Source organism: Bombus affinis, chromosome 8 (genome assembly GCF_024516045.1).
Source record: "Bombus affinis isolate iyBomAffi1 chromosome 8, iyBomAffi1.2, whole genome shotgun sequence".
NCBI lineage: Eukaryota > Metazoa > Arthropoda > Insecta > Hymenoptera > Apidae > Bombus > Bombus affinis.
The window spans coordinates 7507574-7521200 of NC_066351.1; the positions used below are offsets into that span (position 1 = coordinate 7507574).

Here is a 13627-nt window from a genome sequence, read left to right on the forward strand (position 1 = left end):
CTTCAGTTGCTGAATCATCTAGTATTCGAATGACGACGTTAACATCGAAAGAAAACATAGTATCGTCGAATAAAGAATAAGAAAATACAAATCATCCATTTAAATTCGTTGTCCCGAGTTAGAATTAATATAAAGGCAAAACAGGAGTGGCATATTTATTTCTTAAGCATAGGTATTCAATTTATAGCGTATCATAAAAAGTTATAAGGGTTATGTGCGTTCTTTGATAGAGATCTCCTTCAAAAAACATGGTTTAGACTGACCTACTTCAGCAGTTCGTAATCGCTGACCGACCAATTGTAATTGCCTATTAGCCGACGTATGGAAACGTTATCAGACTAACTCTGGTGTAAATCGTTACATATTAGCATAAATAAGTTCAAGGCCCATGCGCAGCTGTGCGAATGATGCATTAATTTTTCTACGACATGATTTTGTCAAATAGCGTTAACCTTTATGAATGATATTTGTAATTATAAACAGGTACGTTTGTGAAATATGGATTAAATAAAATAAATATGCGGAATTCAAAATATGCCATGAATTTGTATTGAACATTTATGAATGATGTTTGTAATTATAAACACATGCAAGATTTATTTTAAATAAAATAAAAATTAGGATTCACAAAACATTTTCTTCTTCACAATTACAATTTCAGTTGCGTGTCTGACAAAGTATAATATAATACGATTTTCTTAAAGCATGCTTTCCTTTAAAGTTGCTTCTCCAAATTCCTTTATAAATAAAATTATAATTTACCAATATTAACAATATGAATAAATTGACAAGCTACAAGCTGTAGATTATAAAGTTTTCTTTTACGATTTTATAGTTTTTTACCAAATAGATTAATCAGATAACATGAAATTTGTGAACTTTCATTTCTTTTCTTATCCAACTAGGATCATTCATAATAACTTGTAACTTGCGACTTGTAAAATTCTACTGATAATATTACTTTAATTCTCTACAAGATGACTCAGAATGTGAAATATGGGTTAAAGTAAAATAAGCGAATAGAATTCACAAAACATTTTCTTTTACAATTTCACTTTTGACTTATTCGATAAGTTATTATAAGTTATTTAAATTAAAAGATTAATTATAAAGCGATACAAAGAAATACGAAACGCATCTTTTCTAATTATTGCTATACTTTTACGATAGAAATGGTAACTACGGGTTGCTCCTTCTGTAACCATGACACGAAATTATTACATGAAATTATTTGTTGAAATTTTCTTGTATTATACAGAATGCTCCGTTAACATTATCCACCTAAAATATCTTCTTTATTTCAAATAATGAATGAAAATATTACTGATAAAAGTAGTAGTCGTTGCAACAAAAACATAACATGAAGGGATGAGTAAATTAGTTCTCATTTTTAATAGAAAAAATGTTTATTCTTTTGAGCTTAAATTCGACAAGATCACGAATTTTAAATATAAAACTTACTTTAATATCCATCTTAGAAATGAAAATTGATCTCGAGGTATCCTTTATCCTGCCCCATATAAAGACATTGTTGCTGCCACCATATTGGAATTATTTTTTAATTGTTATATGAAATTTTTTCGCGTACTATTCCTCATAACGAAGATATTTCAAATGGACAAAATTAGTGGGATACTCTGTACAATATTTCGTTACAAAAATAAGTACGGATCAGACTTATAATTATCGTAAGGATACTCAGATAATGTCCATGTATCCGTTTTTTCTAAACCTGAAGGTGGATCCAATTTTAAATAAGGTACATATCTGTAATCCGAATCGTCCAGTCCATCCTCGTAATTCATTCGAAGCATATCACCAATTCTTTCAAGATGATCATCAGATTTATCAGCGAAGTATGGGTCTTTTGATGTCCGGAACATAGAAAATATGCTTTTTCTCCAATCTTTTTCGAAATAATCATCATCCATAATTAACATCGGTGTTTCGACGTTTTCCGGAATTTCCGGACTTTCTTGAATTCCTGGAGCACTTTGCTGATTTTCTTGATTTCCCAGGACATCCAAATTTTCCTGATTTTCTTCATTTTCCAGAAAACCTAAATTTTCTTGATTCTCCTGATATTCCTGGTTATCCTGATTTACTCCACTTTCCTGAATCTCGTCATTTTCTTCATTCCCCCAATTTTCCTGATTTTCCAAGTTTCCCTGGATATCTAGATTTTCCAAATTTTCCTCACTTTCCTGATATTGATTTACTTGACTTTCCATATTTTCCGGATACCAATTTTCCTGATTTTTCAGGTACTCCCAAATTTCCTGATTTCCCTTCTCGTGATCTTCCTGAATTTCCAGATTTTCAAGCCCATCTATAGGTGTATAGATCGGTTCATTTAATACTGAAGCATCTTGCAAGTTGATGCTGCTATCGGTAGTATGATCTTTCATAGGTTCTGTCTTCATAGCATTCTGTAGTAGTAACGAAAGAAGCGCATAATATTCCGAATTTTCTTCTTTCCCATTTTCTACTTGTTTCGGTTCTTCGGTTATAAAGTGATCTTGTATTTCGGAATAATTATATACAGTAGTATCTTTATCTGATTCATTAATGTCAATGTTTTTTGCACTATCAGCTTTCAATACAGACGACGATTCACTGTCTTTTGTTGGAGACTCTTGAACGGGTTTTGCTACCGGTATAATGTCGTGTTCTTCATTGAAAGGCTGTTTCTTATCGTGATGCGTATCTTCTACATGTCCCATTGTGTTTACCAATACTACTTTATCTTCCGATGCGTTCAATTCTTCGGGTGCAACAGTACTTTTGTCAAACGTCGATTGTTGGCTGAATAAATTTTTTGATTCCGCTTCTCGAATGTTGTCTATAACCTTGGCTTCCATCGAATCGATATGATAACTTTGCCATATTGTGTAAGAAGCCCATCCGACAAACAGTAGCAGTTCCAAGTACAGGATTAGTTTCACGCATTGTATTATTTGGTCACATATGTGGTGTGTACTCACGGGTTTCAAATATGTGAAACCTTTCTTGTCAGGAATTGAATTTCCATGTCCCTCCTCCACACTTATAAGCTTCTCTGTGATAAAAGAAATAAAGAGATTAAGTTGTAGTTTATGTGTTGCATTGAGAAAGATTGATGACAACGAATAAAAGTATCTCTAAATAGTCAAATATAATTAAATAATAACTGGTGGAATAAAATTACTTTCAGAATCACTTGTCTTCTGCATACTCTCTTAACAAAGTTTTGATATACTAACACTTTAAATTTGCAATTTTTGGATGATATCTATGCACGTTATTAACATTCAATTCATTAAAAATGCATATTGATATGTTGAAATTAGAAAGAATGCACTAATACATGTTTGAACTTTGATATTTTTTCTTATAAACAGGAGAATTTAATTCCTGGAATAATAACTATATGTGAAATATGCAACATGTTTGTGTATAACACTAAATGTAAGTGCAATGCTGACGTAAGTACAAGTTCAAATTAACATTTATAAGAAGTTGAAATGGAATATTTTTCTCGTTTATTAGAGTGTCACATAATAAATTATAATTTCAGTTAACCATGATCATACAAAAAGACTGCTAGATGGTTCAAAGTTATTTTTCCATAAATATTTCTATTTCTCAAAAAAATCCTTTTTTACAAATTATGAAACGAAGAATTTAAAAAACTATGCGAAGATTAATTAATTATGCATTGTAAAATTGACATATGAACGCGTAATGAAAACAATAAATATGAAGAGAATAAACTTGCCATTACTGATGCTCCACTGTTCCTTCATGATGAACGATCTGTCATAAACTAACTATTGAGGAAGAAAGAACATTAAATGGTAAACGCAGAAGTACAAATTAACCTCGACCTGGCAAAGTTTAGCATAAAGAGAAATAAAAGGTCGCATCAATGATAAAACTTAGTCTCCTACCACAAGTTTCATATTACGAGGAAGATGTCCATAGGTCAAGACATATCTCCTATAGGTCATCTACAATTTTATGCTTGTTGTGAATTAAGAAACCTGCTTTTGTTTTGCTAATTGTTTTGCTAACTGTTTTGTCGAATACGCATTTCCTTAAATTATACATTCTCGATCACGATTCTAAAACAACGACATTTTTTTATTAGATTTGAAACTAAAGTGATTCTTCATTAATATACGCACAAAGGAAAGAAATTAATGTTATATAACATATCATTTTGACGCAGAATGTGATATTACATTTTCGTGACGTTGCGCTGTGGGAATAAATTCATCTTCGCTTATTACGTAAAGTATGTTCCAGGAAAATATTGTGTACGTTGAATAATATTTGTAATTTTAATACTACGTATTTTGATAACTTCATAATATTAATAATGTTTTCAGCATTGGAAATATTACTTGTATGTCATATTCAGTGATTTGTTTTCACTTTATATTTTCATTTTTTCGTCTGTTTTCATTTTTATCGTGAAAGATATTGAATAAAAGCGTGTAGTATTGAATTAATGTTTATGTCTAATAACCTTCTGATTAAAAAAATAGTTAGGGGATTTCCTTAGTATTTTCGAAAATGATATTTTGTAAACAGATTCAAAGAATGTCAAACAATCGTAATTCAAACAAGACGATTTTCTTTTGATAAATAAGTACCATTTGATTTAATAATTATAGATTATAGAGATAAAGATTATTGAAGACTCATGCTTTCTTTACAATTGGTATAATCGGGAATATTATCAAATAAGCTACGATTATAAACATATAAAACATTATACTATCTATATACATTCATATCAATCTTTTTCATGTTACTTTATTATTAACCAATTATTAACAAAACACGTGATTTTCTGTATTTAAATCTCAGATCGGGAATTTAATAATTCGAGAAATATATATTTACTACAAATACTCTTGTCCTAATTGATAAAATTATTATTTTTGTACGTGAAATTCTATAAAACACCTTTTTTTGTTCGAAAATTAAGAGAACAGTGAGACGAAATGACTACGGAAAAATTGTTTTCTCAGATAATTTCATATTTTTTTGATAACAATGCAGGTGTACATTTTCTATCAGATACGATTAACTTGATAAAATTCGTCAACGATCGTAGTATCGGAAATTTGTACGTTTCAGTTAGAAGCAGATGTACTAAACATGTTGCGTATTTCAAATGTAGTGGTTTGTCTATTATTTTATTTAACATGTTTTTTACACAATAGTAAGAATTTTTCTAATTTTATATGTTACTTTGAAACGTGTACAACACATATTTGCGTGCTTTATTTTATTAAATATATTTTTATTCTAAAACTGTAAAAGATATTAGTCAATTTCTGTCAAAAGAACGTACAATTTCGAGTGAACGTCTAGCTCATTTCCAGTATGAGTCTTTAATATTCAATGAGTTAATCGAATAGTGATTTGTGAAATAACTTTTCTTCATTGATAGTATTTAACAGCGCAGCGTGTTGTTCGTCATATATATCTTGTCTATTTTTTTGCCAAAGAAGATAAATTTTCCTTTGCACGCGTCTAGTTCAGAAATTACATACATGCAATTATTACATGTGATTATGTAATTCGTGAAATGTGCGCATCAAATAAAGCTATACATACATCTCAATCTCTCACATTTTTGTTACATTGGTTTAAGAAATTATAGACAGTATTAACAGATTTTTTCAAAGTGCATCACGCAATATTACTTCAATATATTTTTATAACTATCATAAACATCTAAAAGTAAGTATGATCCTCAATTACCGTCGATAATACATGATTTGGTTGCAACATTAATGTTTAACGATCACAGTACAACTCGCATGGAATTAGGAATTTATAATTCACGATTTTATAGATTCAACGCACGGGATTGAAGCAAAAGAAACTTATTCTACTGACAATGAAACATTATTTTAAGAGATCTTATTGATTGGAAATGTACTGCTATATCTGCTTGCTCTGTAAATCGTAATAGTTGTATCAATGGTACATATTAATGTGATCCAGACTATATTTTCGATGGAAGTTATACAGTATGTATTACAAGTAAATTAATAACAAAAAAATATCTATTTATGATCAAACGTTTATCATTACGTGTAAAAACGTATGGTAACTCAGTTAATTATAAGAAAATTAGTTTGTGATTTCTTTCAAATGTGAAACACTTTGAAATCGTCAATTTATGTCTTGTAGGATAATAGAAAAATAAATAAATTAATCCAACTCGTTCTTTGTGTTTTCTGCTTGAAAAAAGTGTTTAATTTAAGTGTTAAAACGACTAGAACAAGCATAAAATGTATAAGCAAATCACAGACTAAGAATCGGGAAAATACAATGATCTAATTAGCTTATTTTATCTTTGACGGTGTAAACAAATGACGGAGAAATTGGAATTTAATCAGAAACAGAACTTCTGATTTTTGTTCTCGTCTTTTAATCTTTTTCTCAAAGGACCGTTTGCGAAAACTTCGATAAATCGATTTTCCATTAATCGATGTAGTAATAATCGAGCTCCTACTGTACTATACGTTAGAACGAGCTTAGATGAAATATTCCGTTTACTCATAAAGTCATTATACGTCACCGAGCGTCGTTATTAAGTTGTTACGATTATTTCTGCGATATTTATAGTTATCAGCGCGTATGGTGACGATTGCCAAGAATCGATGCAGTGCTCTGCGTATTTATCGAGATGTGGAATATGCAGAAGTGGAATTTGCGTATGTGCTGAGGGATATTATTATATACATGGAAAATGTCGTGCATATTCAGGTATATCGTGCATTTCACAATATTATCTAGATAATAATATCGCAAACTTCTCACGAAATAAACTTTTACAGGATTACTTGAAAAATGCCAAGAAGACGGCGATTGCTATGTAAACGGCGATTTTCAAGCGTCACGTTGCATAAATAACATTTGCAACTGTAGTCCTGGATATTATCAGCGAAAATATAGAACTTGTCGTCCAGATGCGAAAGGTAGGTTTCTCTGATTCTAAAATAATAACAACTGATAAAATATAATCATATCACGTCAAAACACGTTTATACGTTCTAATCTCATAAAGTAGGTTATTGTAAACTGATGATTTATCCTATTCTATTTACATCTAATGTATACGATACATTATTGTCCGTTTTTCACAGTATTATATGTAAGTATTAAACAGAAAATTTATCAATATGAGAAAAAATATATTTTGCAATTATTCGGTAGATCATTTTTCCAATCAGAGCAACAGAATAAAATAGTAATATAGTATAATACAGTAACTTACAGATGAACGTAAAAATATAATATAGCGTAAGAAATTTGGAATAAGAACCTATCAATTTGCTTGTAATAGATTATGAGCCAAAAGTACAAATAAGATTATTATATTATATTATATCTTTCCAAACAGAGAAACATTCAATTCGTACCGTTGTTATAGAATTAAACATTTTCTTTATACTTCATTTAATCAATACTTTTTCAATAACTTAAGTAATCATAATCTCTTCAATATAACTTTGATTCAAATGTTCATGTTTCTCATCGTAATCACTGCTAATAATAACAATTTTTTAATTTCCTTCGATAATTTCGATATTTTTATTGCATAGTGCATGGCAAAAGATGTATCATAAATAACGATTGCAAAGGATGGATCAACAGCACGTGTGACAATTATATATGTGATACTTTGCAGACACATGAAAATACGTCAAGACTCTTATATAATGATAATATTGAAAAAAAAAAAAATAGAATCAAGAAAGATTTGTAAGTACATTTTTTATTAATATGAGAGTGCTTTCATTTATTAATATGGGAATTAAAATGACAACGACAAGAATGTAAAGATTAAAGTGTACATTTTTTATCCTAAACAGAATACAACATTGAGAAGAAATGTACAAAGGATGCGGACTGTAAAGAATTTGGAAATGCAACTTGCAGATTTTTGAAAATTTGTAGATGTAATCGTGCAAATTTTTTTAACACAACTAATGAAAGAAATGTATTCCAGGTAAAATTATTCTCATGTCTTTATCCATTAAAACTTTAATGAAAAATTATTGGTTACTATAGTTGAATTAAATGTGGGACATGTCTGAACAAACAATAAATACTGCTTGAAATTTCATTTTGTTTCAGGTTTCAAAATATCATAAAAAGAGATTTATATATATTTGTTAACATGCTCTACCCGCCAAATTCACTTTTCACGGGAATAGCATAGATCCACAACGCTATTTTTTAGCACAGATGAGCCGCTGATAGTGTTAATATCAAAGAAGATTGGGAATGTTCCAAGAGACTTATAACTATGTATTTTATCGTTGCAAAATTTTCTGAAATGTCTTCTTTGCTTAAACAAGGATGAAAACAAACATTTCTTAACGCGAACTATTCTCGTAGAACTTGGAGAACTGGAGCAAATAAAATTCGAATCGAAGGTTCGGAATGTCGAAACGGCACATGGTTTTGTAAACTGGAGAAAGTTGCTTCTAAAGATAATAGAAAATGTGAAACAGGTAAGTGATAGATCCAAAAATTTTCACACAAAATTCTATTCGAAACGAGTATTATTATTCTAAACATTAACATTCTTTTCTGTCCGTTGTAGTAACTGTACAATATAACGATACTTGCGAAAACGCTGTGCAGTGTTAAGCTTTCGGACCAGATGCTATCTGCAAAGATAAACGATGTGCTTGAAATAAGAAATCTCCGTTTAACGAGACTGAGTTGTTTTGTTGGGATAGGTGAATCGTGTCACCAAAACGTAGATTGTTATATTGATGATATCGATACTAAGTAATTTTGCGATGCAAGGAAGTTATGCTTCTGCCCAACTCAAGCAACCAATAATAAGACAACTTGCTTGAAAGATATAACTGGTACGATACGTTTTAAGGGGGGGCTAAGGTTGATTTGTACAAAAATAAGGCATGTTTTTTGTGAATTAAAATCTCTTTATTAAAACCAATAGTACATTAAATCCGAATAATTGCTGCCATTGCCGTATTTTTTAATATTTCTCCGTGAAAATTTTATACAATATTGTTCGAATATCATATTAGGTCATCCCATAAGTTCGTTCCATTTTTCGAGTGGTTATATATGTTAAGATTGTTTACATACCTTTCAGTTTCATGAAAAAATGTAATCCCCCTCTCGTTGTACAACTTTTTCCCATTTTTCAAGTGCATTGGTCCCTTATCGACGTATGTTTATAAATCAACATATGAAATGTATGCACAAAAGTCGGCACGAACTTATGGGATGACCTAATACTTTAATGTACTATTGGTTTTAATAAAGAGATTTTAACTGTGTCGTCACAAATAATTCACAAAACCATGCCTTATTTTATACGAATTTTCCTTAGGACCCCCTTAAGTTACGTCTATGATGGCTCACGAATATATTTGAACAGTCAAAAACCTCTTGAGGATATGTTATGTATGTTATACAAAACATTTTGAACTTTCATTAGTACTTTAAGAAAATGAGACTGTGATGATTATATTAATAAAATTTGAGACAAATTTGTAAATGTATACGGAGGCTACAAGATATTTAGTGCAAATATACATTGCACAAAGAAGAGGTATTTAAATTATTACTCATTGTATCAATTAGCCTCGATATTCAGTGGAACCATTATGAATGTTTATATTAAAACCGTCCATATTATATACTAACTTTTTATTTAATATATATTTAGAGTAAATATGTAACATTTATATATATATATTTTCAGATTGGTTTAAAATTTTGTCAATATAACCATGATATCGTGTTTCTCTACAGCTGCAATGAAATTTCAAAATGTTTTGTACAAGACACGCAGACAATATGATAAGTGTCCAAATACATTCATGAGCCATTGTACATAAAACAGACTATTATAATGAGTTATTTGTAAAATGCAGCTTTTTATACGTTGAAACTAAAAATCATCGCGCAGTAATAAATTGTACAGTTTTTGTAAACATTGATATTATATACAATTTAATTCCAGATCTTGGAGATATTTGTAAAATAGATAACGATTGTACAAAACGAATCAAGAATACAAAATGTACAGGCATGACTTGTGTTTGTATAGATACTTATTACGAGTTAAACAAGCAATGCGTGCCTGGTAATTTTGACTTTCATTGTTGTACTTTCAAACGATATCATTTCTTATCCAAACACACAAGGAAGTCAGAGATTTTATTAAAATTATCTTTCTTCCAGGTCTCAATTCCAGTTGCATTTCTAATGCTAGTTGTGTACCAAAAGATTCAATATGCAAATCGAATGATTACATTTGTAAGGAACAGTACATGACTGAATCAGCCGACACGTGTGTTCAAGGTAAGAACCTTCTTCAAAATATATATCAAAATGTAAGATAAGTCGTTTATTTTTCGAAGCGAAGTTTTATTGAAAAAATTATCATATTTGATGGAAATTCATCGTTTTAAATATAAAAGATAGATTTTCTTTTACATTGTTTAAGACACATGGAATAATACATATGTATGTAACTGCGAATGTTTACGCAAATTCATGTTTTTATGTGTTTATATAATTAAAAGTGCAGAATTTAAATGGAGATTTGTTTCACCTACTAAATATTATGGCCACTTTACTTTCGTTATTCTATGCATTCTGTACATTTTTGCACTTTTCAATTTCTCATAAATGCACAAACATCCGCAAGTCTATAAAGAACGTAACGTAATAACAAGAAATATCTTTTAGCCTTTTCGTATGGAAAACCTTGCGATAAAAATATTCAGTGTTCTGCTGTGATACCAAACGCAGTTTGTTTGCCTCGTCCAACTTCAAACTCGAGTTGCGTATGCGCTTGTCCTAAAGGTTATCATTACAAGTTCAAGAAATGTTTCAAACGAAAAGGTACGAAAATATATACATGTGTGCTGCGTACAATTTCATGACTCGTTAATTAACCTGTTAACAAGGAAAGGCGAATTAATGTTCACAAATACACCCCCTTAATTAAGACTTTGTCGCGTCAATCCCAAAATTTTTTTTTATTATATTCGCGAGTGGCAACTCGAAACCCACAATTTATATATTTTCTCTTCATAATGTGATAAATAATAGATCGTAAAGAAATTTTACACATAAAAAAAGCCAAAATTTAATCTCATTCAAATTATTTCTTGCAAAGCTCCTTACAATCATTAAGTTCAATTATCTTTTTTCATTGACAATCAAAGATATAACGTCGTTCTTGGACTAATTTTTATCAGGCAAACGTTAATAATCGACTGGTAATAATTTCATGACAATTCATATTTCCATTGCCGGATGATTTATTAAATGCCAGAAAGTATCACGTTCATTTCGTGGATTTATTGCGAAATTCGAATATTATTCGTTTCTTTTTTATCTCTCATTCGAGATATAATATCGTCATATTTTACCATTACATACCTAGGAATTACTGGCTCATGATATCTTACATCTACGTAACGAAAACTGCGCAAGAGTAAATAGGAAAATGACGAATTTGCGATCGTAGTCGTACAATTATCTAGAACCAGTTGAATAAGACGTACATCGAGCAAACAAGTTGAAAATGATATTGGACATCTAATAATTCGCTGAAAATTGTGCAGTGTTTGCGTTTAAAGGGAGTTTACATGCGCGATATTTAAACAAATTTTCTTTCTTCAGCTAGTTGCATGTAGATTAATAAAAATACTTGTATTCGCTGAATTTTTTCGGTTCTTGGTATGAACTGCGAGAATCTCGGAGAATGTTATCTGAATTCCGGGGTTGGAGCGGACTGCAAGAACGGTCAGAGCGCATGCGACTGGAATTACATTCAACGAAATGACACTGTGTGCGACTTCAACAGTAAGTAACCTTGACTTGTGACCGATTGGAAGGTTTCCTTGCATTTGATTCCCGACGATACAAAAGAAACAGGGCGTTGAAGCTCTAGCCGGTAGTTTTTTGGATTGCACGTGGAACACTACTATGCGGTAAAATAATATAACTAGGTAGCAATTACCTTTCGACTGCTCGCATGCTTTCTTGCAAATAAGTTGCGTTGCAATTTTTGCGATTGTACGGAGCGATAAGACGTATTGGCAAGACTACGTAACCCATCTGAAACGAATCTTTTCGCACAAGAACAAGAAATAATAATATTCCTTGGAACTGCATATGTTTTCGTGCTTGCCATATTTTCATTTTTATATTTCTTTTTTACTTCTGTATTTTTGTCCCTTATCTTTTAGTTCTTGGCTGCAGTTAAGCACGTAACGATGTAGAACACATATAACAATATTATTATCTACCTTCCATGCTATTAATTTATTTATTCTGATATTAACAGACTTACAGATGTTTATTAAAAACTTCGTAAACTAGTCAGTTGTATGGAGACCAAGAATTTATCTGCGATATATATTAATTTTTTTAAAGCACATTGCTACACTACTTTTAATCATATTATTTCGTATCTTGAAATATGGTGTTAAGAAATGTTGATTATTAATTTTAAAAAAGTTGACATTGAAGAAGCTGAAACTTTTTGCATTAGTTACATCTTTCTAAATTAATATGTCTGTTCTAAGCGTTTTATCGTAGCAGCTATAATAAACAAAAAACTATTTTTCGTCTACTTATTAGCTTCGCATAGTAAAGTTACTCTTTGCAAAGTATTACTTATAATATATTATATTAATGTATATGATTTTTTCAGGTAGCAATATTACAACCAGTATTATAGGACTGATCTCACTATCACTCCTGCTAACAAACATGTTAATTTAATTCAAAGCTAATAAACGGTTAGTTACAAATATTATGCCAAAAGTATAAACAGCGAATTATTTTCTTTTGGATTAAGTATTTCATAAATAATATAATAAAATACTACGGAGCTATGTATTTATATTTGATAATAATATTATTTTAAAAAACATACATTTCTACTATATAACTTATATATTAGGTTGTCCGAAAAGTTTCTTTCGTTTCATAAGATGATAATAGATGAACAACAATTTCTGTTGTTTCGGACAACTTTCGGACAACCTAATATATGATCATACAATATAAATATACAATATAACATATATATGTAACATATATATATATTATATATTATATTTGTATTGCATAATAAATATTTCTCAACGTTTGTTAATAGAGGTTGCCTATCTCACATACATTTAAATTTATAATTATTAATTAAAGAAACCTTAATCTGCCGCTAATGAATACACATTATTAAAATAACTCAAGTTATAAAATATTATGCAATTTCTTCTAACTTCAACATTTTGAATATAGAAACCAAAGCCAATCATTACTGTAAATCTAACGATAAATATAGTAATATGTTTTGTATTATCCAGGACATAATCTTTTTCTTCTCGTGACAACGATATAACAAGTAATTCGTTGGCCCAGTTGGTAATATCACCACGAAATATAACAATCACTCTTATCATTAACACCTTAATATTAGTTCCTGATAAATGTGTTATCAACACTGAGATATAACGAGAAAGATTTTATATAACGCAAACATCGGTTTCAATAATTAATCTACTGTTCCAGAACGCAATATCAGTTTTATTAGTAAGTCAAGTTCATC

At 30.0% G+C, this 13627-nt stretch overlaps 1 protein-coding gene, 1 long non-coding RNA gene and 1 pseudogene across 2 annotated transcripts; 2 read left to right on the plus strand and 1 right to left on the minus strand.

Moving 5' to 3' along the window:
- Nucleotides 1-526: 526 nt before the first annotated feature.
- Nucleotides 527-3903, minus strand: LOC126919868 (uncharacterized protein PF3D7_1120600-like). Its single transcript, XM_050729518.1, has 2 exons — nt 3758-3903; nt 527-3058 (listed from the first exon to the last, which is right to left on the minus strand). Exons 1-2 carry the CDS (start codon nt 3783-3785, stop codon nt 1653-1655), a joined length of 1434 nt encoding a protein of 477 aa, XP_050585475.1. The 5' UTR covers nt 3786-3903; the 3' UTR covers nt 527-1652.
- Nucleotides 3369-4385, plus strand: LOC126919913 (uncharacterized). The gene is made up of 3 exons (XR_007711822.1): nt 3369-3464; nt 3557-3984; nt 4130-4385. It is a non-coding gene; the product is annotated as an uncharacterized LOC126919913 (long non-coding RNA).
- A 199-nt stretch (nt 4386-4584) lies between these two features.
- On the plus strand, nt 4585-11156 carry LOC126919664 (uncharacterized; annotated as a pseudogene).
- The last annotated feature ends 2471 nt before the right edge of the window (nt 11157-13627 follow it).

Bases quoted from the DNA above. Each gene is read 5' to 3' on its own strand.
- LOC126919868 (XM_050729518.1), bottom strand. From the start codon at position 3,785: ATGAAGGAACAGTGGAGCATCAGTAATG. The intron at 3,059-3,757 runs GCAAGTTTATTC...CTTTTATCACAG, and splicing joins ACAGTGGAGCATCAGTAATG to AGAAGCTTATAAGTGTGGAG.